The 26431-nt window shown below is 46.7% G+C and overlaps 1 protein-coding gene across 1 annotated transcript in view; it reads right to left on the bottom strand.

Annotated features, from left to right (window-relative positions):
• Positions 1–26431, bottom strand: part of LOC311120150 (band 4.1-like protein 3) — a gene marked incomplete at both ends in the record, with an annotated part of 59576 nt that overhangs the window by 3498 nt on the left and 29647 nt on the right. The window contains 11 exons of the mRNA XM_084194766.1: positions 991–1053; positions 5477–6256; positions 8474–8536; positions 9117–9323; positions 12713–12751; positions 13187–13240; positions 15727–16335; positions 18639–18835; positions 19073–19248; positions 19374–19471; positions 20365–20517. Of these exons, the coding sequence (XP_084050892.1) occupies positions 991–1053; positions 5477–6256; positions 8474–8536; positions 9117–9323; positions 12713–12751; positions 13187–13240; positions 15727–16335; positions 18639–18835; positions 19073–19248; positions 19374–19471; positions 20365–20517 (2439 nt within the window). The remainder of the gene's footprint in view (positions 1–990; positions 1054–5476; positions 6257–8473; positions 8537–9116; positions 9324–12712; positions 12752–13186; positions 13241–15726; positions 16336–18638; positions 18836–19072; positions 19249–19373; positions 19472–20364; positions 20518–26431) is intronic.

The following is a 26431-nucleotide window of genomic DNA, read 5'->3' on the forward strand; positions in this document are numbered from 1 at the left end:
CAGTCACCACTGGCTCTGACTCTACAGTCACTACTGGCTCTAACTCTACAGTCACCACTGGCTCTGACTCTACAGTCACTATTGGCTCTGACTCTACAGTCACCACTGGCTCTACAGTCACTACTGGCTCTGACTCTACAGTCACCACTGGCTCTACAGTCACCACTGACTCTGACTCTACAGTCACTACTGACTCTGACTCTACAGTCACTACTGGCTCTGACTCTACAGTCACTACTGGCTCTGACTCTACAGTCACTACTGGCTCTACAGTCACCACTGGCTCTGACTCTACAGTCACCACTGGCTCTGACTCTACAGTCACTACTGGCTCTGACTCTACAGTCACTACTGGCTCTACAGTCACCACTGGCTCTGACTCTACAGTCACTACTGGCTCTGACTCTAAAGTCATACTGGCTCACTACTGGCTCTGACTCTAAAGTCATACTGGCTCACTACTGGCTCTCACTACAGTCAATACTGCTTCTGACTGTAAAAACACCAGGAAATCAGCTCCAAGTTTTAATTTTAATTTTGGAAATCTGTTCCCAAGTATTCCCACACATAATAGAAAAACACGTGATCGTGGAAGCAAGGTTTGAAATGATTATGTTTTAGTCAAACATATCTGTTTGGTCTTTTTCCTGTGAATTTGTTACAAATGTACAAATTATTTGTACCATCTGCTCAAGAAAAAAAATCGTCCTGCAGCTGAATCTAGTTGATGATCCCTGCTATAGGCTGTTGCCCTTGTTTTCAGTTCTGTCTCTGTCTGTGACTCTGAATTGACTACTGGCTCCAACTGTGCTTCAGCAATGAGTACTGCTTCTGTGTCTGTACAGTCAGTACAGGGTCTTGGTGTATCTCTGAAGTCAGTTCTGGCTGTGTCTCGGCAGTGAGCACTGGTTCTAGATCAGCAGTGAATGGTTCTGCAGCCTGTGTTTCTCCATTGACTACAGGCTCAAGCTGTGTGGAAGAGATATTCACCGTAGGTGCTGTCTCAGCCGCCTCCTGGCGCCCTCCTGTCTCCTCCTCCTCTCCAGCTGAGCTCTGTGAGGGACACGAGTGATGTGATATTACTGGACCTTTGGTAGAATCACAGTAGCTGACCTTCCTAGTAAAGGCACATAGACACTTTAACAAAAGGCTATCGATAACACACCTGTTGAGAAAGCAGGTTCATTCAACTGATTTAGCACAATGGATAATAGAATAGCTTCTAAAGTACATATAGTTTTTCTTGCGAAACAACATGACTGCTGTGGCTGATGTTTCTATGACGACCAGAGAGCAGTGGTCACCTTGGTTACAGAGGAGGGGACCCGTCCCAGCGAAGACTGACGGACAGACTGGAAGAAAGGGAGTGAGAAGAGGAGAGAGAGAGAGAGAGAGAGAGAGAGAGAGAGAAGGAGAGAGGAGAGCGAGAGAGAGAGAGAGAATGAGAGAGAAGGAGAGAGAGAGAGGAGAGAGAATGAGAGAGAAGGAGAGAGAGAAGGGGAGAGAAGGGGAGAGAAGGAGAGAGAGAAGGGGAGAGAAGGGGAGAGAAGGAGAGAGGGAGAGAGAGAGGAGAGAGAATGAGAGAGAAGGAGAGAGAGAGAGAGAGAGAGAGAGAGAGAGAGAGAGAGAGAGAGAGAGAGAGAGAGAGATGAGAGAGAATGAGAGAGAAGGAGAGAGAGAGAATGAGGTAGAAGGAGAGAGAGAGAGAGAGAGAGAGAGAGAGAGAGAGAGAGAGAGAGAGAGAGAGAGAGAGAGAGAGAGAGAGAGAGAGAATGAGAGGAGAGAGAGAGAATGAGGTAGAAGGAGAGAGAGAGAGAGAGAGAGAGAGAGAGAGAGAGAGAGAGAGAGAGAGAGAGAGAGAGAGAGAGAATGAGAGAAGGAGAGAGAGAGAATGAGGTAGAAGGAGAGAGAGAGAGAGAGAGAGAGAGAGAGAGAGAGAGAGAGAGAGAGAGAGAGAGAGAGAGAGAGAGAATGAGAGAGAAGGAGAGAGAGAGAATGAGGTAGAAGGAGAGAGAGAGAGAGAGAGAGAGAGAGAGAGAGAGAGAGAATGAGAGAGAAGGAGAGAGAGAGAATGAGGTAGAAGGAGAGAGAGAGAGAGAGAGAGAGAGAGAGAGAGAGAGAATGAGGTAGAAGGAGAGAGGTAGAAGGAGAGAGAGAGAGAGAGAGAGAGAGAGTCAGAACTAACTCAGAGAGGAAATCAGGAGGATGCAACATGCTGAACGTTGCAGATAGGAATGAGGAAGAGGAGAGAAAAGAGTAAACTTTGTATGGTTTAATACAATATAGACCCATACAATGTTTCTGGTGGCATTCAACAGCGGCTAGAGGTTTGAAGAGGTGCATTGTAGGAAAAGCTGCAGTAGTGGCAACAGGCCAGGGAGTGTATGATGTCATAAGGGAGTGTATGATGTCATCCCACCAGTGTAACGAAATGGTGCTGAGCAGCAGTCCAGACCGAAACAAAAAGCATTTCACTCTAGCTACCCACCTGACTAGGAAACTGCAAGATACAGTGCAGTAAGCTTTAGATACAGTGCAGTAAGCTATAGATACAGTGCAGTAAGCTTTAGATACAGTGCAGTAAGCGTTAGATACAGTGCAGTAAGCATGATATACAGTGCAGTAAGCTTTAGATACAGTGCAGTAAGCATTAGATACAGTGCAGTAAGCTTTAGATACAGTGCAGTAAGCATGATATACAGTGCAGTAAGCTTTAGATACAGTGCAGTAAGCATTAGATACAGTGCATTAAGCATTATATACAGTAAGAATTAGATACAGTGCAGTAAGCATTAGATATAGTGCAGTAAGCATTAGATATAGTGCAGTAAGCATTAGATACAGTAAGCATTAGATACAGTAAGCATTAGATACAGTAAGCATTAGGTACAGTGCAGTAAGCATTAGATACAGTAAGCATTAGATACAGTAAGCATTAGATACAGTGCAGTAAGCATTAGATACAGTAAGAATTAGATACAGTAAGCATTAGATACAGTAAGCATTAGATACAGTGCAGTAAGCATTAGATACAGTAAGCATTAGATAAAGTGCAGTAAGCATTAGATACAGTAAGCATTAGATACAGTAAGCATTAGATACAGTAAGCATTAGATACAGCAAGCTTTAGATACATTGCAGTAAGCATTAGATATAGTGCAGTAACCTTTAGCTAAAGTGCAGTAAGCATTAGATACAGTGCAGTAAGCATTAGATACAGTGCAGTAAGCATTAGATACAGTAAGCTTTAGCTACAGTGCAGTAAGCATTATATACAGTGCAGTAAGCATTAGATACAGTGCAGTAAGCATTAGATACAGTAAGCATTAGGTACAGTGCAGTAAGCATTAGATACAGTAAACATTAGATACAGTGCAGTAAGCATTAGATACAGAACAGTAAGCATTAGATACAGTGCAGTAAGCATTATATACAGTAAGATGTAGATACAGTGCAGTAAGCATTAGATATAGTGCAGTAAGCTTTAGGTACAGTGCAGTAAGCACTAGATACAGTACAGTAAGCATTAGATACAGTGCAGTAAGCATGATATACAGTGCAGTAAGCACTAGATACAGTACAGTAAGCATGATATACAGTGCAGTAAGCACTAGATACAGTACAGTAAGCATTAGATACATTAAGCATTATATACAGTACAGTAAGCTTTAGATACAGTAAGCATTAGATACAGTAAGCTTTAGATACAGTGCTGTAAGCATTAGATACAGTGCAGTAAGCATTAGATAAAGTAAGATTTAGATACAGTGCAGTAAGCATTAGATATAGTGCAGTAAGCTTTAGGTACAGTGCAGTAAGCATTAGATACAGTAAGCATTAGATACAGTGCAGTAAGCATTAGATACAGTGCAGTAAGCATTATATACAGTGCAGTAAGCATTAGATACAGTAAGCATTAGATACAGTATAGTAAGCATTAGATACAGTAAGATTTAGATACAGTGAAGTAAGCATTAGATACAGTAAGCATTAGATACAGTAAGCATTAGATACAGTAAGCATTAGATACAGTGAAGTAACCATTAGATACAGTGCAGTAAGCTTTAGATACAGTAAGATTTAGATACAGTGCAGTAAGCATTAGATACAGTGAAGTAAGCATTAGATACAGTAAGCATTAGATACAGTGAAGTAACCATTAGATACAGTGCAGTAAGCATTAGATACAGTGAAGTAACCATTAGATACAGTGCAGTAAGCTTTAGATACAGTGCAGTAAGCATTAGATACAGTAAGCATTAGATACAGTGCAGTAAGCATTAGATACAGTGCAGTAAGCTTGAGATACAGTGCAGTAAGCATTAGATACAGTGCAGTAAGCATTAGATACAGTGCAGTAAGCATTAGATACAGTGAAGTAACCATTAGATACAGTGAAGTAGCCATTAGATACAGTGCAGTAAGCTTTAGATACAGTGCAGTAAGCTTTAGATACAGTAAGCATTAGATACAGTGAAGTAAGCATTATATACAGTGCAGTAAGCTTGAGATACAGTGCAGTAAGCATTAGATACAGTGCAGTAAGCTTGAGATACAGTGCAGTAAGCATTAGATACAGTGCAGTAAGCATTAGATAAAGCAAGCATTAGATACAGTACGTTTTAGATACAGTGCAGTAAGCTTTAGATACAGTAAGCATTAGATACAGTGAAGTAACCATTAGATACAGTGCAGTAAGCATTAGATACAGTACGCTTTAGATGCAGTGCAGTAAGCTTTAGATACAGTAAGCATTAGATACAGTGAAGTAACCATTAGATACAGTAAGCATTAGATACAGTAAGCATTAGATACAGTGCAGTAAGCATTAGATACAGTAAGCATTAGATACAGTAAGCATTAGATACAGTGCAGTAAGCATTAGATACAGTGCAGTAAGCATTAGATGCAGTAAGCATTAGATACAGTAAGCATTAGATACAGTAAGCATTAGATACAGTGCGGTAAGCATTAGATACAGTGCAGTAAGCATTAGATAGAGTGCAGTAAGCATTAGATACAGTAAGCATTAGATACAGTGCAGTAAGCATTAGATACAGTAAGCATTAGATACAGTGCAGTAAGCATTAGATACAGTAAGCATTAGATACAGTGCAGTAAGCATTAGATACAGTAAGCATTAGATACAGTGCAGTAAGCATTAGATACAGTAAGCATTAGATACAGTAAGCATTAGATACAGTAAGCATTAGATACAGTAAGCATTAGATACAGTGCAGTAAGCATTAGATACAGTGCAGTAAGCATTAGATACAGTGCAGTAAGCTTTAGAGCCGTCAAGAAAACCAAACAAACCCAAAGCATGTGTCAAAATGAAGGAAAGCTTTGAGAGCAACAGAAAGCTGTGGCTGCAGTCGACAGATAAACAGGGGATATACAGCTCGGGGGGGGGGTAGGGCATGTGAAGGAGGAAGCTTCACATGGAGCTTGTATTGTTTTACATCCCATACAGTACCACAGCTAGAGATCCAGATGATGTTTTGGTGTCAAATTGACCGTTGGCGAAGCTCGACTGTGATAGGTCGCTCCGAGCTTCGTCCAGGCCTCCCGCCGACTCCTCTCTCTGTAGTGGTGCATCCCGGGTAATCAGTTCTAAGTCTGTCACCTCCTCATGTGACATGCTGGCGACCTCTGACCTTTCATCTGTCTTTGTGATGACCTCAAAGGAATACGGAGCTTCGGTCTTCTGAAGTGAGTTAACATCACTCATTTCTTCATCAGTCTTAGTCTGGTTTAAGTTGAGAGACATCTCTCTCTTGTTGCTGGACTCAGCATCTACCTCACCACCAGTGTCTTCCTCATTCAAGGTGAGTTGGGTATCTTTCTCCTTCGATGGGGTCAGACGATCTCCATCTCCATCGTCATCCTCCTTGATGGAAAGACTCCCCCCTCCTTCATCCTGGTTGGTATCAGTGAAGATGGCGCTGGCATACATTCTGTCACTGGCGTTGATCTTGTCTTCAGACTCCATTTCCCTCAGGATGATGAGTGTTCCTCTCTTGTCCAAGATGGCCGTAGAGACTTCCTGTCTGACTGTCCCTGGACTGATATTTAGCTCTGGAGACTTCTTTCCTTCTCCGTCCTCTTTCTCTTCGTCCGTCTCTCTGTCCATCCAGTCACTGGTGACGTCCTCCAAGGTGTCACGCAGAGTCACCAGGCAACCTCCCTGTGCTCCAGCAGTCCCCGCCCCCACCATGACATCACTAGGGTCCACCATGCCTGACTTGTCTGTAGCCTAGCAGGGAGAGACTTGGCTTACAGATGGAGACACAGACACAATGAGATACACAGAGACACACAGACACACATGGACAGATGGAGACACAGACACAATGAGATACACAGAGACACACAGAGACACGTGGACAGATGGAGACACAGACACAATGAGATACACAGAGACACACAGAGACACATGGACAGATGGAGACACAGACACAATGAGATACACAGAGACACACAGAGACACATGGACAGATGGAGACACAGACACAATGAGATACACAGAGACACACAGAGACACATGGACAGATGGAGACACAGACACAATGAGATACACAGAGACACACAGAGACACGTGGACAGATGGAGACACAGACACAATGAGATACACAGAGACACACAGAGACACATGGACAGATGGAGACACAGACACAATGAGATACACAGAGACACACAGAGACACATGGACAGATGGAGACACAGACACAATGAGATACACAGAGACACACAGAGACACATGGACAGATGGAGACACAGACACAATGAGATACACAGAGACACACAGAGACACATGGACAGATGGAGACACAGACACAATGAGATACACAGAGACACACAGAGACACATGGACAGATGGAGACACAGACAGACAGACAGACAGACAGACAGACAGACAGGCAGACAGACAGACAGACAGACACACTAGGTTGAGACTTAGTTAACAGCGACCACACAGACACGCGGAGACACAGACACAATGAGATACACAGAGACACACAGAGACACATGGACAGATGGAGACACAGATACAATGAGATACACAGAGACACACAGAGACACATGGACAGATGGAGACACAGACACAATGAGATACACAGAGACACACAGAGACACATGGACAGATGGAGACACAGACACAATGAGATACACAGAGACACACAGAGACACATGGACAGATGGAGACACAGACGCAATGAGATACACAGAGACACACAGAGACACATGGACAGATGGAGACACAGACACAATGAGATACACAGAGACACACAGAGACACATGGACAGATGGAGACACAGACACAGTGAGATACACAGAGACACACAGAGACACATGGACAGATGGAGACACAGACACAATGAGATACACAGAGACACACAGAGACACATGGACAGATGGAGACACAGACACAATGAGATACACAGAGACACACAGAGACACATGGACAGATGGAGACACAGACACAATGAGATACACAGAGACACACAGAGACACGTGGACAGATGGAGACACAGACACAATGAGATACACAGAGACACACAGAGACACATGGACAGATGGAGACACAGACACAATGAGATACACAGAGACACACAGAGACACATGGACAGATGGAGACACAGACACAATGAGATACACAGAGACACACAGAGACACATGGACAGATGGAGACACAGACACAATGAGATACACAGAGACACACAGAGACACATGGACAGATGGAGACACAGACACAATGAGATACACAGAGACACACAGAGACACATGGACAGATGGAGACACAGACAGACAGACAGACAGACAGACAGGCAGACAGACAGACAGACAGACACACTAGGTTGAGACTTAGTTAACAGCGACCACACAGACACGCGGAGACACAGACACAATGAGATACACAGAGACACACAGAGACACATGGACAGATGGAGACACAGACACAATGAGATACACAGAGACACACAGAGACACATGGACAGATGGAGACACAGACACAATGAGATACACAGAGACACACAGAGACACATGGACAGATGGAGACACAGACACAATGAGATACACAGAGACACACAGAGACACATGGACAGATGGAGACACAGACGCAATGAGATACACAGAGACACATGGACAGATGGAGACACAGACACAATGAGATACACAGAGACACACAGAGACACATGGACAGATGGAGACACAGACACAGTGAGATACACAGAGACACACAGAGACACATGGACAGATGGAGACACAGACACAATGAGATACACAGAGACACACAGAGACACATGGACAGATGGAGACACAGACAGACAGACAGACAGACAGACAGACCGACAGGCAGACAGACAGGCAGACACACTAGGTTGAGACTTAGTTTACAGCGACCACACAGACACGCGGAGACACAGACACACGGAGTGACACGTACACACACACACACGGACTGTCTTACCTCAATGCCATTGGCTTGTAGCTCCTGCTGCACATCTTCCTCAGCAGCAGGAACCTCCTCATCCTACAGAGAAAACACAGTTATATATGATATAGTATACAGTCAATATAACATGCATGTAGTCTCCATAGTCCGTTCTGTTCTACTGCAGTATAATAAAATGAGGTTTTCCCTGACCATGTGTCCATTCCTGATCATGCGGGGGGGAAACTCAGGAACCCAGGACCCTCCATGCAGTTAGCTAATAGTCCAGCCTGGCTTTTATGTGCAGTGGTTCTCTCCTTGGTGGGAGCGACAACAGTCTTCCTACCTAAGACCATACTCCTGTCACAGCCAGTGTACCCCATGCAGTTATCTAGTCCACCTTTACGGCTTCTTCCTCTGATTCTCCGTGGGGAGAGGGCTGTATATCCATGCAGTGCACCACTACCCAGGCAGATATCTAGGCCACCCTAGCTCGTCTCTTACGTCTGCTGGGGTCGCGTAGTGATTCTGTCACGGTGCTCTTCTGTAGTTATCGTGGGATAAGACCAGTCTCCTCTCCTGCCTAAGGACCAGACTTCAGTCTGACTCGGTCCCAACCGGCCAGTGTACCCATGCAGTTAGCTAGTATTCTAGTACTCCCCCAGGGCCTGGATCTTACTGGGTCATGTGGGGTGTGTAGTGGTTCTATCATAGGTGCCTCCTCCACTCCCCCGCTGTGGGAGCGTGCCGGAGGAGACGAGGACAGTCTCTTCTCCCACTCTGTCAGTCCCACGGCCTCAGCACCACTTAGTATCTCTAGGAAGGAGCGCTCCAGTTCGCTGATGTCTCTCTGGTGCTTCACCTGCTCCTCCGACGCCTCTGTGTCCTGAACCACCAACCAGGGAGCAGGATACAAGGATGTGAGGTGCCGGTCGACCAATAACCAAGCAGGATGCAAGCAGGCAGGGAGTAAGGTAGGTAACTACTGACTAGCCGGGCGGTACGAGGGTCGGGAGACAAGCTTTGCGTGGTATTTTGTGTTTTCTATTGAAGTTTTGATTCCCTCTAAGACTAAGACCCAGGCAGTGTTATCCCAGGGCTGTGTGGATGATTCCCTCTCAGGCTAAGCCCCAGGCAGTGTTATCCCAGGGCTGTGTGGATGATTCCCTCTCAGGCTAAGCCCCGGGCAGTGTTATCCCAGGGCTGTGTGGATGATTCCCTCTCAGGCTAAGCCCCAGGCAGTGTTATCCCAGGGCTGTGTGGATGATTCCCTCTAAGGCTAAGCCCCAGGCAGTGTTAAACCCAGGGCTGTGTGGATGATTCCCTCTAAGGCTAAGCCCCAGGCAGTGTTAAAACAGGGCTGTGTGGATGATTCCCTCTTAGGCTAAGCCCCAGGCAGTGTTATCCAAGGGCTGTGTGGATGATTCCCTCTAAGGCTAAGCCCCAGGCAGTGTTAAAACAGGGCTGTGTGGATGATTCCTTCTTAGGCTAAGCCCCAGGCAGTGTTATCCAAGGGCTGTGTGGATGATTCCCTCTAAGGCTAAGACCCAGGCAGTGTTATCATAGGGCTGTGTGGATGATTCCCTCTAAGGCTAAGCCCCAGGCAGTGTTATCCCAGGGCTGTGTGGATGATTCCCTCTAAGGCTAAGACCCAGGCAGTGTTATCATAGGGCTGTGTGGATGATTCCCTCTAAGGCTAAGCCCCAGGCAGTGTTATCCCAGGGCTGTGTGGATGATTCCCTCTTAGGCTAAGCCCCGGGCAGTGTTATCCCAGGGCTGTGTGGATGATTCCCTCTAAGGCTAAGCCCCAGGCAGTGTTATCCCAGGGCTGTGTGGATGATTCCCTCTTAGGCTAAGACCCAGGCAGTGTTATCCCAGGCTGTGTGGATGATTCCCTCTAAGGCTAAGCCCCAGGCAGTGTTATCCCAGGGCTGTATGGATGATTCCCTCTACGGCTAAGCCCCAGACAGTGTTATCCCAGGACTGTGTGGATGATTCCCTCTAAGGCTAAGCCCCAGGCAGTGTTATCCCAGGGCTGTGTGGATGATTCCCTCTAAGGCTAAGACCCAGGCAGTGTTATCCAAGGGCTGTGTGGATGATTCCCTCTAAGGCTAAGCCCCAGGCAGTGTTATCCCAGGGCTGTATGGATGATTCCCTCTACGGCTAAGCCCCAGGCAGTGTTATCCCAGGGCTGTGTGGATGATTCCCTCTAAGGCTAAGACCCAGGCAGTGTTATCCCAGGGCTGTGTGGATGATTCCCTCTAAGGCTAAGCCCCAGGCAGTGTTATCCCAGGGCTGTGTGGATGATTCCCTCTAAGGCTAAGCCCCAGGCAGTGTTATCCCAGGGCTGTGTGGATGATTCCCTCTAAGGCTAAGCCCCAGGCAGTGTTATCCCAGGGCTGTGTGGATGATTCCCTCTTAGGCTAAGCCCCAGACAGTGTTATCCCAGGGCTGTGTGGATGATTCCCTCTAAGGCTAAGCCCCAGGCAGTGTTATCCCAGGGCTGTGTGGATGATTCCCTCTAAGGGTAAGCCCCAGGCAGTGTTAATCCCAGGGCTGTGTGGATGATTCCCTCTAAGGCTAAGCCCCAGGCAGTGTTATCCCAGGGCTGTGTGGATGATTCCCTCTAAGGCTAAGCCCCAGACAGTGTTATCCCAGGGCTGTGTGGATGATTCCCTCTAAGGCTAAGCCCCAGGCAGTGTTATCCCAGGGCTGTGTGGATGATTCCCTCTAAGGCTAAGCCCCAGACAGTGTTATCCCAGGGCTGTGTGGATGATTCCCTCTAAGGCTAAGCCCCAGGCAGTGTTATCCCAGGGCTGTGTGGATGATTCCCTCTAAGGCTAAGCCCCAGGCAGTGTTATCCCAGGGCTGTGTGGATGATTCCCTCTAAGGCTAAGACCCAGGCAGTGTTATCCCAGGGCTGTGTGGATGATTCCCTCTAAGGCTAAGCCCCAGGCAGTGTTATCCCAGGGCTGTGTGGATGATTCCCTCTAAGGCTAAGCCCCAGGCAGTGTTATCCCAGGGCTGTGTGGATGATTCCCTCTAAGGCTAAGCCCCAGGCAGTATTATCCCAAGGCTGTGTGGACGGCAGCAGGCACAGTAGCATGACGAGACCTGGTCAAAAGTAGGGCACTATACAAACCACGATGGGATAAACCAAAGTAAACAGACTAGAGCTGCATTCCAAATGGCACCCTATCCCCTATTTAGTGCACTACTTTTAACTACCTGGTTAAAAGTAGTGCACTATATAGGGAATAGGGTGCCTAATGAGGATGCATGCAGCATGGTTTCAGAACAACACTCCCACTTCTGGCTAGGGTTTAGGGTTTAGGGTTTAGGGTTAGAGGATTCTGAAAAACGTCTATTCAGTCTAATCTATGGTTACGGAGTTACGAGTATTTCACACAATGGTAAGGGTTTAGGGTTTAGGGTTTAGGGTTTAGGGTTTAGGGTTTAACCACTCACTACAGCTGTATCAAGTTGATGAAGTGAGTATCAACACTTCAATTCCACAAGGTTTAGTCATAAGCTATGACAGTGATGTCTAAGATGTTCACACAGTGAGTGGTGAAGACATACCTAGTCTAACTGCCAATATGTGTATTGAACATTATTTTGTTATTTGGCAGTTAGGGTTCTCCACGGCGACAGAACGTCATGCTAAATGCATCATGCGTTTTGTTTGTCACCAACCTCTGACATGAGATTACTATGCCTTGATAAAAACGTTCTCTCCTTTAATTCGCCTTGTGAAACTCTACTGGGGAAACACGAGGGGAGAGGGATCCATATGCAACGTTATGTTCTGTCTGGTGCTTTATAACAGGCCAATACTTAGTAGATAGATGTAGGGAGTTTTGTCCTCTAAGGCTGTGGATAAAATAATGGTCAGAATCAACTCGTCCTCGTTACCACAACATATCGGCCAACAAGGCTAAATAAAACAAGCAACCTGATTCCTCAACAAAACTGCACCAACAGAAAAATGAATGTGACAATATTGAATAAGGCGTGATGTGGCAAAGCACAAACTCTCTAGACGTATGCATCAAACTGAACGATCGTTTAACTCAAACTCGAAGCTGTTGTGACAGTATGTATGTGGCAGCAGCAGGCATGCTAGACTAGAGAGCACAGGATATTAGGAGCTTATAGTCCACGATATGAAGCAGAGAGCTGGACAGCAGAGACGTATACAGAGAGATATAATGTCTCTATATATGGCTCTGCCCAGCAGGATTGAGCTGGGCCATGACGGTAAACCCAGAGTACCTGTGTCCTCAGTTCAGAGAAATCATCCTCTGGCTCCGACTGACAGCAGAAAGAAAGAACACAACAGAGAGAGGGAGGGAGGGAGGGAGGGAGGGAGGGAGGGAGGGAGAGAGGGAGGGAGGGAGGGAGGGAGGGAGGGAGGAGAGAGGGAGGGAGGGAGGGAGGAGAGAGGGAGGGAGGGAGGGAGGGAGGGTACAGAATCAGGAAACCGGAAATACTATTCTGAGTGAAAGTCCTTCACATATACTAATAACATGCAGACGTAAACCCAACATAAATCTGCTGCTTTGCAGAAAGTTCACTTTAGACTAATCCACTATACTGAAAAGCATGCATCCCCAAATAATCTAAAATAAGTCTGTATCGTAAATACAAGAAGCAGCCTCGGTATCGGCTCATCCCTCCCTCAATGACCGAGTGACTGGAGTCTTCCATGCTTCCAGACTCCAGGGAGGGATCTTCTCCTGAATGTACCTCAGTGGCCGTGGTTTCCCCGTCGAAGGCAAGGTCAGTTCGCTCGCTGTCCGTCTGTCATGTAAAACAGCCAGCGGAACCGTTCCGATCGGAAAGCAGGGAATGAGAGAGAACCAGTTCAAACTTTGGACGCAAACGTTGAATATTCCTCCTTAACAGTGACAATCACAATCATGAATGGAGAGAATGACTTGATGCATAGAGGTCGCTATATAAGCATTACAAAAAGCTAAACAGATAAAGATAGGCAAAGAAGAAGAGAAAAGCAAGCATAGTTTGTAAACAGACAGAGGAAGTGTTAACGTTGAACAGACTCAGAGGAAGTGTTAACCGTTAACGTTGAACAGACTCAGAGGAAGTGTTAACGTTGAACAGACTCAGAGGAAGTGTTAACGTTGAACAGACAGAGGAAGTGTTAACGTTGAACAGACTCAGAGGAAGTGTTAACGTTGAACAGACTCAGAGGAAGTGTTAACGTTGAACAGACAGAGGAAGTGTTAACGTTGAACAGACTCAGAGGAAGTGTAAACAGTTAACGTTGAACAGACTCAGAGGAAGTGTTAACATTGAACAGACTCAGAGGAAGTGTTAACGTTGAACAGACTCAGAGGAAGTGTTAACGTTGAACAGACTCAGAGGAAGTGTTAACGTTGAACAGACTCAGAGGAAGTGTTAACGTTGAACAGACTCAGAGGAAGTGTTAACGTTGAACGTTGAACAGACTCAGAGGAAGTGTTAACGTTGAACAGACTCAGAGGAAGTGTTAACGTTGAACAGACAGAGGAAGTGTTAACGTTGAACAGACTCAGAGGAAGTGTTAACGTTGAACAGACTCAGAGGAAGTGTTAACGTTGAACAGACTCAGAGGAAGTGTTAACGTTGAACAGACTCAGAGGAAGTGTTAACGTTGAACAGACTCAGAGGAAGTGTTAACGTTGAACAGACTCAGAGGAAGTGTTAACGTTGAACAGACTCAGAGGAAGTGTTAACGTTGAACAGACTCAGAGGAAGTGTTAACGTTGAACAGACTCAGAGGAAGTGTTAACGTTGAACAGACTCAGAGGAAGTGTTAACGTTGAACAGACTCAGAGGAAGTGTTAACGTTGAACAGACTCAGAGGAAGTGTTAACGTTGAACAGACTCAGAGGAAGTGTTAACGTTGAACAGACTCAGAGGAAGTGTACACCGTTAACGTTGAACAGACTCAGAGGAAGTCTAAACCGTTTATGTTGAACGGTTTTTAAAGCCGCTAGTTTCCAATTCAATAATGTTAGCAGACTATTCTGTATCTTACGTGTTGATTTGATGCCCATACTACATTCCTGTGTGATCTCTTTAATCCAGACATTAGCTGGGTTAAAGCAGAGTCCTGTGGGCCCTGGTCAAAAGTAGTGCACTTTAAAGGGAATAGGGTGGTGACATTTAGGATGCAGACTAGATCTATAAACATTGCACTGCTAAGCATGACAATCATTTCTACTAGGCCCAAGAGAGAGGCTCACTCTGGGAGCATCACTCTACGCCGCTTACATTTGAGCCAAATGCACACTTGGCAAACACTTAAATGCAAATGTTTCACTTTGATTTATGTGTCCCCTAGCTAGAGACAATGCAGTCGCAATGCAGAGAGTCTGCCTGGGTGAGCGGACCAATGCAGAGAGACTGACTGGGTGAGCGGACCAATGCAGAGAGACTGACTGGGTGAGCGGACCAATGCAGAGAGACTGCCTGGGTGAGCGGACCAATGCAGAGAGACTGCCTGGGTGAGCGGACCAATGCAGAGAGACTGACTGGGTGAGCGGACCAATGCAGAGAGACTGCCTGGGTGAGCGGACCAATGCAGAGAGACTGCCTGGGTGAGCGGACCAATGCAGAGAGACTGACTGGGTGAGCAGACCAATGCAGAGAGACTGACTGGGTGAGCGGACCAATGCAGAGAGACTGCCTGGGTGAGCGGACCAATGCAGAGAGACTGACTGGGTGAGCGGACCGATGCAGAGAGACTGACTGGGTGGTTTCTCTGCATAGGCATAAACTAGTGGTTTAAGGCCTACTATAGCAGAGCTTACTGATGTACTAGTGGTTTAAGGCCTACTATAGCAGAGCTTACTGATGTACTAGTGGTTTAAAGCCTACTATAGCAGAGCTTACTGATGTACTAGTGGTTTAAGGCCTACTATAGCAGAGCTTACTGATGTACTAGTGGTTTAAGGCCTACTATAGCAGAGCTTACTGATGTACTAGTGGTTTAAGGCCTACTATAGCAGAGCTTACTGATGTACTAGTGGTTTAAGGCCTACTATAGCAGAGCTTACTGATGTACTAGTGGTTTAAGGCCTACTATAGCAGAGCTTACTGATGTACTAGTGGTTTAAGGCCTACTATAGCAGAGCTTACTGATGTACTAGTGGTTTAAGGCCTACTATAGCAGAGCTTACTGATGTACTAGTGCTATTTCGAGCATTTCACAGTTGTATTCGGCGCATGTGGCAAATCAAATTTGATTTGATTTTAAGGCCTACTATATGTAGGACACACACCTCTTCCTCTTCCTCTTCCTCTGAACAACTGTCATGGTGATGTAGGCCCTGAGCGATGGAGGCGGTGTGGGAAGCCGCCCTGGGCTCCAGGTAGCACAGGCACAGCGCCAGCGGGAAGGACAGCGTGAGGGCGTAGGGCACCGAGAACGACGTGGACAGGAGGAAGAAGAAGAGGAAGAGGAAGCAGGGGATGAGAGAGGGTGACCTGAAGGGCCGGAAGTGCTGCACGCTCTCAGGGAGGAAGGTGAGCTCCGTGATGTCGGGGAAGGTGAGGTAACCGTCCTCATCCAGGTAGGAAGAGAGGTCGGGGAGGTGCAGGGAGAAGGAGAACAGAGTGCCGCTCCGCCTCCTGTGGGCCTTCAGCTGTTCTAGACGCTGTTTGCGGGCCGACAGGAGTAACACCTGCTCCTCTAGGAGGGCGGTGGCGCGGTCCGCTTTGGCCTGACGCCGACGGCATCCCGCCGAGGATTTAGCCGGGCTGACGGACGCACAGCGTTTACGGGACGCGTTCTCCTTGCGCCTCCGCCGGACCTTAGTGGAGGCCACGGGGGAGGAGGGGAGGGAGAGCTCAGAGCGGAGGGGGTCAGAAGAGGGCAGACGTGGGGAGCGCTGATGGGGGGAGGCAGCAGACAGTGGGATGGACAGCCAATACACATGAGGAGAGGGAGGAGTAGAATGATGGATGGCAAATGGGGGAGGAGAAAAGAGAAGCTAATTAGTTAAGCAACAAGACAATAAAATATAATTAGTTAAGCAACAAGACAAGAAAATATAATTAGTTAAGCAACAAGACAAGAAAAGATAATTAGTTAAGCAACAAGACAAAGAAGTCCGCTATAGTATAGAGCTGAGCAGAGAGTAAATAAACTGGAAGCATTGTAGAGAAAGAAATAAGATAACCCTCCTTACCCTCCTTACCCAACTTATCCAACTTACCCAACTTATCCAACTTACCCAACTTACCCTCCTTACCCAACTTATCCAACTTACCCATTTAGTATAAGAAGACTAAAGATTAGAGTTTAATCTAGGCGTGAGTTGGAAAGGATTCTCATCTTACTTTGTACCTTTGTAATGTCCTTTAACAGTACTGACAGTGATAAAGCTGTAATGTCCTTTAACAGTACTGACAGTGATGAAGCTGTAATGTCCTTTAACAGTACTGACAGTGATGAAGCTGTAATGTCCTTTGACAGTACTGACAGTGATGAAGCTGTTTTAACGTCCTTTGACAGTACTGACAGTGATAAAGCTGTTGTAATGTCCTTTAACAGTACTGACAGTGATAAAGCTGTTGTAACGTCCTTTAACAGTACTGACAGTGATAAAGCTGTAATGTCCTTTAACAGTACTGACAGTGATAAAGCTGTAATGTCCTTTAACAGTACTGACAGTGATAAAGCTGTTGTAATGTCCTTTAACAGTACTGACAGTGATAAAGCTGTTGTAACGTCCTTTGACAGTACTGACAGTGATGAAGCTGTTGTAACGTCCTTTGACAGTACTGACAGTGATAAAGCTGTAATGTCCTTTGACAGTACTGACAGTGATAAAGCTGTAATGTCCTTTGACAGTACTGACAGTGATAAAGCTGTAATGTCCTTTAACAGTACTGACAGTGATGAAGCTGTAATGTCCTTTAACAGTACTGACAGTGATAAAGCTGTAATGTCCTTTAACAGTACTGACAGTGATGAAGCTGTTGTAACGTCCTTTGACAGTACTGACAGTGATGAAGCTGTTGTAACGTCCTTTAACAGTACTGACAGTGATAAAGCTGTTGTAACGTCCTTTAACAGTACTGACAGTGATAAAGCTGTTGTAACGTCCTTTAACAGTACTGACAGTGATAAAGCTGTTTTAACGTCCTTTGACAGTACTGACAGTGATAAAGCTGTAACGTCCTTTAACAGTACTGACAGTGATAAAGCTGTTGTAACGTCCTTTAACAGTACTGACAGTGATGAAGCTGTTGTAACGTCCTTTGACAGTACTGACAGTGATAAAGCTGTTGTAACGTCCTTTGACAGTACTGACAGTGATAAAGCTGTAATGTCCTTTAACAGTACTGACAGTGATAAAGCTGTTGTACTGACAGTGATAAAGCTGTTGTAATGTCCTTTGACAGTACTGACAGTGATAAAGCTGTAATGTCCTTTAACAGTACTGACAGTGATAAAGCTGTTGTAACGTCCTTTGACAGTACTGACAGTGATAAAGCTGTTTTAACGTCCTTTGACAGTACTGACAGTGATAAAGCTGTTTTAACGTCCTTTAACAGTACTGACAGTGATAAAGCTGTTGTAACGTCCTTTAACAGTACTGACAGTGATAAAGCTGTAATGTCCTTTAACAGTACTGACAGTGATAAAGCTGTTTTAACGTCCTTTGACAGTACTGACAGTGATAAAGCTGTTTTAACGTCCTTTGACAGTACTGACAGTGATAAAGCTGTTGTAACGTCCTTTGACAGTACTGACAGTGATAAAGCTGTTGTAACGTCCTTTGACAGTACTGACAGTGATAAAGCTGTTTTAACGTCCTTTGACAGTACTGACAGTAATGAAGCAACTTCAGGGAGTAAGAAAATCCAATGTCCACAGATAGCCGTTTAGGATTCACTCAATCTAGAGTTCTGTACAGGTCAGACATGCTTCAGTAGAGCTGTTACTGAGAAGGCTACTGTTGCCGTTCCTTAGAGCAAGGCGCCATTACAATTCAGAGGACATATCCTTCCACCAGCCTTTTGAGTTTAAGATTCATTCAAACTCAAGAGTTGAGTGTGACCAAACTGCTTAACCCTGGACCAATCATACTGATCCTCTGGTACTAGCACTCTTTAATTATAAACCGAACTTCTACGGCTAACCTCATTGGCTAATATGAGGAAGAGGATGAGGAAGAGGATGTACCTTGTTGTCGTGTCTAAGCGGGGTTGAGATGACATTTTGATCCGTTTCTGTGGCGTTGGTCTGCCCCGCCTCTTCCTCAGCCTTCTCCGCCTCTGCATTCTTCTCTGGGGTTACCGTGGTGATCAGGTCTCCCGTGGCGACATCTTTGACTGGTGTAGCGTCTCTCATCAGGGTGTGGTGGTTCTCTGTTACGGGGGCTGGAAGGAGGGTCGGTGAGATTGACATTCAAGCGTCGTGATTTCAAGATTGAGATGAGGTGTTTTGGGTGTTAAAAAGCCCAGTCCCTAGTACCTCTTCCCCTTCCTTTAGCCCTAGCACTGATGTTTACAGGTCACTACACTGCTTATACACTCTTCAGGTGGGCCACCATTATCACCGTAGGGAAGGGGTAGGGAGGGATTTAGGATGGTGACTCTGAGTGGATGAGTCCTTACCTCCGTCGAGGCTGCGCGACATGGTGTAGCGTTTGGAGGAGGAGCGTTGGAAGATGGGCGCGGTCCTGATGATCTGAGAGGACACTCTCCGGGTCTGAGCCTGGGTTCTACCGCTGTAGCGGAACTTAGAACCAAGACCTAGGAACTTCTTAGGCGGGGCCTCCGGAGACACCAGTCTGGAGAGAGGAGAGTACAGTAATGTTGTGTTAATGGTCTGGTTTTGATTTGTGCTTTCAATGTATCATGTTTCTGCTGTGTTTCTATCCAATGGACAGGCTACGACACATAGTGTACCTCTTACCTGAAGAATGTATGGTGCTCAACACATGTCTTCCACAGTCTCTTGGCTGCACGGTGGTTGGGGAGCTTGAAGCCAATCATGCTCTCAAACTGCTCAAACTGCAAGAGAGAGAGCGAGAGAGAGAGAGAGAGAGAGAGAGAGAGAGAGAGAGAGAGAGAGAGAGAGAGAGAGAAGGAAGAGAGAGAGAGAGAGAGAGAGAGAGAGAGAGAGAGAGAGAGAGAGAGAGAGAGAGAGAGAGAAAGAGAGAGAGAGAAGGAAGAGAGAGAAGGAAGAGAGAGAGAGAGAGAGAGAGAGAGAGCGAAAGAAAGAGAGAGAGAGAGAGAGAGAGCGAAAGAGAGAAAGAGAGAGAGAGAGAGAGAGAGAGAGAGAGAGAGAGAGAGAGAGAGAGAGAGAGAGAGAGAGAGAGAGAGAGAAAGAGAAAGAGAGAGAGAGAGAGAGAGAGAGAGAGAGAGAGAGAGAGAGAGAGAAGAGAGAGAGAGAGAGAGAGAGAGAGAGAGAGAGAGAGAGAGAGAGAGAGAGAGAGAGAAAGAGAAAGAGAGAGAGAGAAGGAAGAGAGAGAAGGAAGAGAGAGAGAGAGAGAGAGAGAGAGAGAGAGAGAGAGAGCGAAAGAAAGAGAGAGAGAGAGCGAGCGAAAGAGAGAAAGAGAGAGAGAGAGAGAGAGCGAGAGAGAGAGAGAGAGAGAGAGAGAGGGAAGAGAGAGAGAGAGTGAGAGAGAGAGAGAGAGAGAGAGAGAGAGACGGTGATCATATCAGAAGTGATTCCAGTCTTAAGACATAGCCTAGCAGTCCTCAACCCTTTTTAACTTTCCAAACAGAAAGCAGCTTCATGAATAGGGCCCAGAGTTTTATCTGACCACCTAACATATCCAAGAAAACCACTGTGCCGTAGAATAGCCTGTAACTAGGTCCCATAGTTTTACATGGTCAGGTCACATGGTCAGGGAAACTCCTAGCCCTATTTCTGACAGATCTGTTGTTATTTATGTGTTTACCTCTCCGGGGCGTATCTTGATGTAGAAGTTGTTTCTCTTGTAGGAGATCTTCAGGACCTTGGGCCAGGCGAAGCGGTTGATTCTCAGTCTGTCTCTATAGATGAGGAGACCACTGGAGCACACTCCTAGCATGATCTCTATGCCTTCAGAGTCCTATAGATTATATAGATTATAGAACACAATACAGTGCCATCAGAAAGTATTCACATGCCTTGACTGATCCCACATTTTCTTCTGTTACAGCCTGAATTTCAAATGGATTAAATTGAGATTTTTTGTCACTGGCCTACACACAATATCCCATCATGTCAAAGCGGAATTATGTTTTTAGAAATTTTTAGAAATTATTTACAAATGAAAATCTGAAATGTCTCGAGTCAATAGGTATTCAACCCCTTTGTTATGGCAAGCCTAAATACGCTGAGGAGTAAACATTTGCTTAACAAGTCACATAATAAGTTGAATGGACTCACTCTGTGTGCAATTATATAGTGTTTATTGTGATTTTTGAATGACTACCTCCTCTCTGTACCCCACACATACAATTATCTGTAAGGTCCCTCAGTCGAGCGGTGAAGGTGTTCCCAATGTTTTGTCCACTCGGTGTTTATATAATACACTCCTACTGATACACTCAGTCTGTCTCTATAGATGAGGAGACCTCTGGAGAACACTCCTAGCATGATCTCTACGCCTCCAGAGTCCTATAGAATATATAGATTATAGAACACATTATCCTGGAAGTAACGATGAGTCCACAAACCACCTACTAACTCACAACCATCCCACAAGGAGTCAAAGGGGTCAATCAGATTCACAATGTCAAGAAGGCCGTGATCCTTCCCTTACACTCTACTGAGCAAAAACACAGAGATACAGTAAGAGTTAGCAGGGCGCTAAATGGACGGGCAGGAGGATAACAGACGGTGCTTGGTCTCATCTCCTACTCTACACGGTGTGATGGAGGGGTGAATCTAGGGTCTGTGAGGAAAGTGGGAAACATACAGTCCACTTAGTGCACCCACGGCCATGGAGAGTGAACAAACCACGGCCATGGAGAGTGAACAAACCACAGCCATGGAGAGTGAACAAACCACAGCCATGGAGAGTGAACAAACCACGGCCATGGAGAGTGAACAAACCACGGCCATGGAGAGTGAACAAACCACGGCCATGGAGAGTGAACAAACCACGGCCATGGAGAGTGAACAAACCACGGCCATGGAGAGTGAACAAACCACGGCCATGGAGAGTGAACAAACCACGGCCATGGAGAGTGAACAAACCACAGCTAGCACCGTGTAGCTAAGCCATGCATTACTTTAACTCTACCTACATGTACATATTACCTCAATTACCTCGACTAGCCGGTGCCCCCGCACATTGACTCTGTACCGGTACCCCACTGTGTATATAGCCTCTCTACTGTTATTTTATTTGACTGCTGCTCTTTAGTTATTTGCTTTTTTTACTTAACACTTAAAAAATAAAAAAACTTTTAAAAATGTATGTCACCCCTGGCTCTGGGACTCTATTTGTTGAGCCAGGGTGTGTTTATTCTATGTGTTTATTTCTATGTTGGGGGTTCTAGTTTGTTGATTTCTATGTTTGCCTGAGTGACTCCCAATCAGAGGCAACGAGTGTCAGCTGTTGGCTGGTTGTCTCTGATTGGGAGCCATATTTAAACTGTCTGTTTTTCCCTTTGTGTTTGTGGGTTTTTGTTCCGTGTTCGGTCATTGATACCGTTGGACGTCACGAGTCGTTTCTTGTTTTGTATTGTGTTTAAACTTTAACTAATTAAAGTATGTTTGTTCATCACGCTGCGCCTTGGTCTGTTCCATATGACGATCGTGACAGAAAAACCCACCATGCAACGACCAAGCAGCGTGTCCAGGGGCAGCTCTTGGGCTGGACATGGGAGGAAGCGCCGGGAGAAGAGACGGTGGAGGCGCGCCGTAGAGAGGAGCAACAGCGTGATCAGGGTCGTCGTCGGGCGGTCGAGAGGCAACCCCAGAAATTTTTTAGGGGGGGCACACGGCATGGACGACGGGGCTGACGGAGGCAAAAAAGGGGCGGATTCTGGAGGCCACCAGGTTACGGATACACCGCCCTGTACGTCCTGTGCGGATGCCTCACACAGAGTGTGTGAGGGTAGGCATTCAGCCAGGACGGGTTGTGGCCGCTCTTCACTCCAGGGCTCCTATCCGTCTCCACAGCCCGGTTCGGCCTGTCCCTGCTCCACGCACCAAGCCTACGGTGTGCGTCGCCAGCCCAGTCCGGCCAGTCCCTGCTCCACGCACCAAGCCTACGGTGTGCGTCGACAGCCCAGCCCGGCCTGTCCCTGCTCCATGCACCAAGTATACGGTGCGCGTCGCCAGCCCGGCCCGGCCTGTTCCTGCCACTCGCACCAAGTATACGGTGCGCGTCGCCAGCCCGGCCCGGCCTGTTCCTGCCACTCGCACCAAGCCAGGGGTGCGAGTCGTCAGCCTGGTAAGGCCCGTCCCTCCTCCACGCACCAAGCCAGGGGTGCGAGTCGTCAGCCTGGTAAGGCCCGTCCCTCCTCCACGCACCAAGCCAGGGGTGCGCGTCGTCAGCCTGGTAAGGCCCGTTCCTCCTCCACGCACCAAGCCAGGGGTGCGCGTCGTCAGTCCAGCACAACCCGTGCCTGGGTCACCGGTGCCTGGTAAGGTACCGGTCAACTGCTCCACGATGGAGCTGAAGCTAACCGCTCCTGCTAAGTCCAGTTCGGCTCCAGCCGGCGGGGCCAGACTGGACCAGGGGCGCTATGGGGGGTGTATTGGAGGGTGGTGGTCAAGGCCGGAGCCAGAACCGCCGCCGAGGAGGTATGCCCGCCCAGCCCTCCCCTGTTTTGTTTAGTTGAGGCGCGGTCGCAGTCCGCGCCTTTAGGGGGGGGTACTGTCACACCCTGGCTCTGGGACTCTATTTGTTGAGCCAGGGTGTGTTTATTCTATGTGTTTATTTCTATGTTGGGGGTTCTAGTTTGTTGATTTCTATGTTTGCCTGAGTGACTCCCAATCAGAGGCAACGAGTGTCAGCTGTTGGCTGGTTGTCTCTGATTGGGAACCATATTTAAACTGTCTGTTTTCCCTTTGTGTTTGTGGGTTTTTGTTCCGTGTTCGGTCATTGATACCGTTGGACGTCACGTGTCGTTTCTTGTTTTGTATTGTGTTTAAACTTTAACTAATTAAAGTATGTTTGTTCATCACGCTGCGCCTTGGTCTGTTCCATATGACGATCGTGACAATGTATTGTTGGTTAAGGGCTTGGAAGTAAGCATTTCACTGTAATGTCTACACCTGTTGTATTCGGCACATGTCGCAAATACAATTTGATTTGATTTGATTAAGAAACACAATGCAGCAGCCTTACCTCCCCTTTAGCTGCAGCCAAACACTCAAACAGGCTTCCTTCCAACTAGCCAGGTGGTTTAATGAAAGGAGAGACAGGCTTCCTACCAACTAACCAGGTGGTTTAATGAAAGGAGAGACAGACTTCCTTCCAACTAGCCAGGTGGTTTAATGAGAGGAGACAGGCTTCCTACCAACTAGCCAGGTGGTTTAATGAGAGGAGAGACAGGCTTCCTACCAACTATCCAGGTGGTTTAATGAAAGGAGAGACAGGCTTCCTACCAACTAGCCAGGTGGTTTAATGAGAGGAGACAGGCTTCCTACCAACTAGCCAGGTGGTTTAATGAGAGGAGAGACAGGCTTCCTACCAACTAGCCAGGTGGTTTAATGAAAGGAGAGACAGGCTTCCTACCAACTAGCCAGGTGGTTTAATGAGAGGAGACAGGCTTCCTACCAACTAGCCAGGTGGTTTAATGAGAGGAGACAGGCTTCCTACCAACTAGCCAGGTGGTTTAATGAAAGGAGACAGGCTTCCTACCAACTAGCCAGGTGGTTTAATGAGAGGAGAGACAGGCTTCCTTCCAACTAGCCAGGTGGTTTAATGAGAGGAGAGACAGGCTTCCTACCAACTAGCCAGGTGGTTTAATGAGAGGAGAGACAGGCTTCCTACCAACTATCCAGGTGGTTTAATGAGAGGAGAGACAGGCTTCCTACCAACTAGCCAGGTGGTTTAATGAGAGAAGACAGGCTTCCTACCAACTAGCCAGGTGGTTTAATGAAAGGAGAGACAGGCTTCCTTCCAACTAGCCAGGTGGTTTAATGAAAGGAGAGACAGGCTTCCTTCCAACTATCCAGGTGGTTTAATGAAAGGAGAGACAGGCTTCCTACCAACTATCCAGGTGGTTTAATGAAAGGAGAGACAGGCTTCCTACCAACTATCCAGGTGGTTTAATGAAAGGAGAGACAGGCTTCCTACCAACTAGCCAGGTGGTTTAATGAAAGGAGAGACAGGCTTCCTACCAACTATCCAGGTGGTTTAATGAAAGGAGAGACAGGCTTCCTACCAACTATCCAGGTGGTTTAATGAAAGGAGAGACAGGCTTCCTACCAACTAGCCAGGTGGTTTAATGAAAGGAGAGACAGGCTTCCTACCAACTAACCAGGTGGTTTAATGAAAGGAGAGACAGGCTTCCTACCAACTAGCCAGGTGGTTTAATGAAAGGAGAGACAGGCTTCCTACCAACTAGCCAGGTGGTTTAATGAAAGGACAGACAGGCTTCCTAACAACTAGCCAGGTGGTTTAATGAAAGGAGAGACAGGCTTCCTACCAACTAGCCAGGTGGTTTAATGAAAGGAGAGACAGGCTTCCTACCAACTATCCAGGTGGTTTAATGAAAGGAGAGACAGGCTTCCTACCAACTATCCAGGTGGTTTAATGAGAGGAGAGACAGGCTTCCTACCAACTAGCCAGGTGGTTTAATGAAAGGAGAGACAGGCTTCCTACCAACTAGCCAGGTGGTTTAATGAAAGGACAGACAGGCTTCCTACCAACTAGCCAGGTAGTTTAATGAAAGGAGAGACAGGCTTCCTACCAACTATCCAGGTGGTTTAATGAAAGGAGAGACAGGCTTCCTACCAACTAGCCAGGTGGTTTAATGAAAGGAGAGACAGGCTTCCTACCAACTATCCAGGTGGTTTAATGAAAGGAGAGACAGGCTTCCTACCAACTAGCCAGGTGGTTTAATGAAAGGAGAGACAGGCTTCCTACCAACTAGCCAGGTGGTTTAATGAAAGGAGAGACAGGCTTCCTACCAACTATCCAGGTGGTTTAATGAAAGGAGAGACAGGCTTCCTACCAACTATCCAGGTGGTTTAATGAAAGGAGAGACAGGCTTCCTACCAACTATCCAGGTGGTTTAATGAAAGGAGAGACAGGCTTCCTACCAACTAGCCAGGTGGTTTAATGAAAGGAGAGACAGGCTTCCTACCAACTAACCAGGTGGTTTAATGAAAGGAGAGACAGGCTTCCTACCAACTAGCCAGGTGGTTTAATGAAAGGAGAGACAGGCTTCCTACCAACTAGCCAGGTGGTTTAATGAAAGGACAGACAGGCTTCCTAACAACTAGCCAGGTGGTTTAATGAAAGGAGAGACAGGCTTCCTACCAACTAGCCAGGTGGTTTAATGAAAGGAGAGACATGCTTCCTACCAACTATCCAGGTGGTTTAATGAAAGGAGAGACAGGCTTCCTACCAACTATCCAGGTGGTTTAATGAAAGGAGAGACAGGCTTCCTACCAACTATCCAGGTGGTTTAATGAAAGGAGAGACAGGCTTCCTACCAACTAGCCAGGTGGTTTAATGAAAGGAGAGACAGGCTTCCTACCAACTAACCAGGTGGTTTAATGAAAGGAGAGACAGGCTTCCTACCAACTAGCCAGGTGGTTTAATGAAAGGAGAGACAGGCTTCCTACCAACTAGCCAGGTGGTTTAATGAAAGGACAGACAGGCTTCCTACCAACTAGCCAGGTGGTTTAATGAAAGGAGAGACAGGCTTCCTACCAACTATCCAGGTGGTTTAATGAAAGGAGAGACAGCCATCCTACCAACTATCCAGGTGGTTTAATGAAAGGAGAGACAGGCTTCCTACCAACTAGCCAGGTGGTTTAATGAAAGGAGAGACAGGCTTCCTACCAACTAT

The sequence above is a fragment of the Coregonus lavaretus genome (genome assembly GCF_964263955.1).
Source record: "Coregonus lavaretus genome assembly, contig: HAP1_SCAFFOLD_1069, whole genome shotgun sequence".
In the NCBI taxonomy this organism is placed as follows: domain Eukaryota; kingdom Metazoa; phylum Chordata; class Actinopteri; order Salmoniformes; family Salmonidae; genus Coregonus; species Coregonus lavaretus.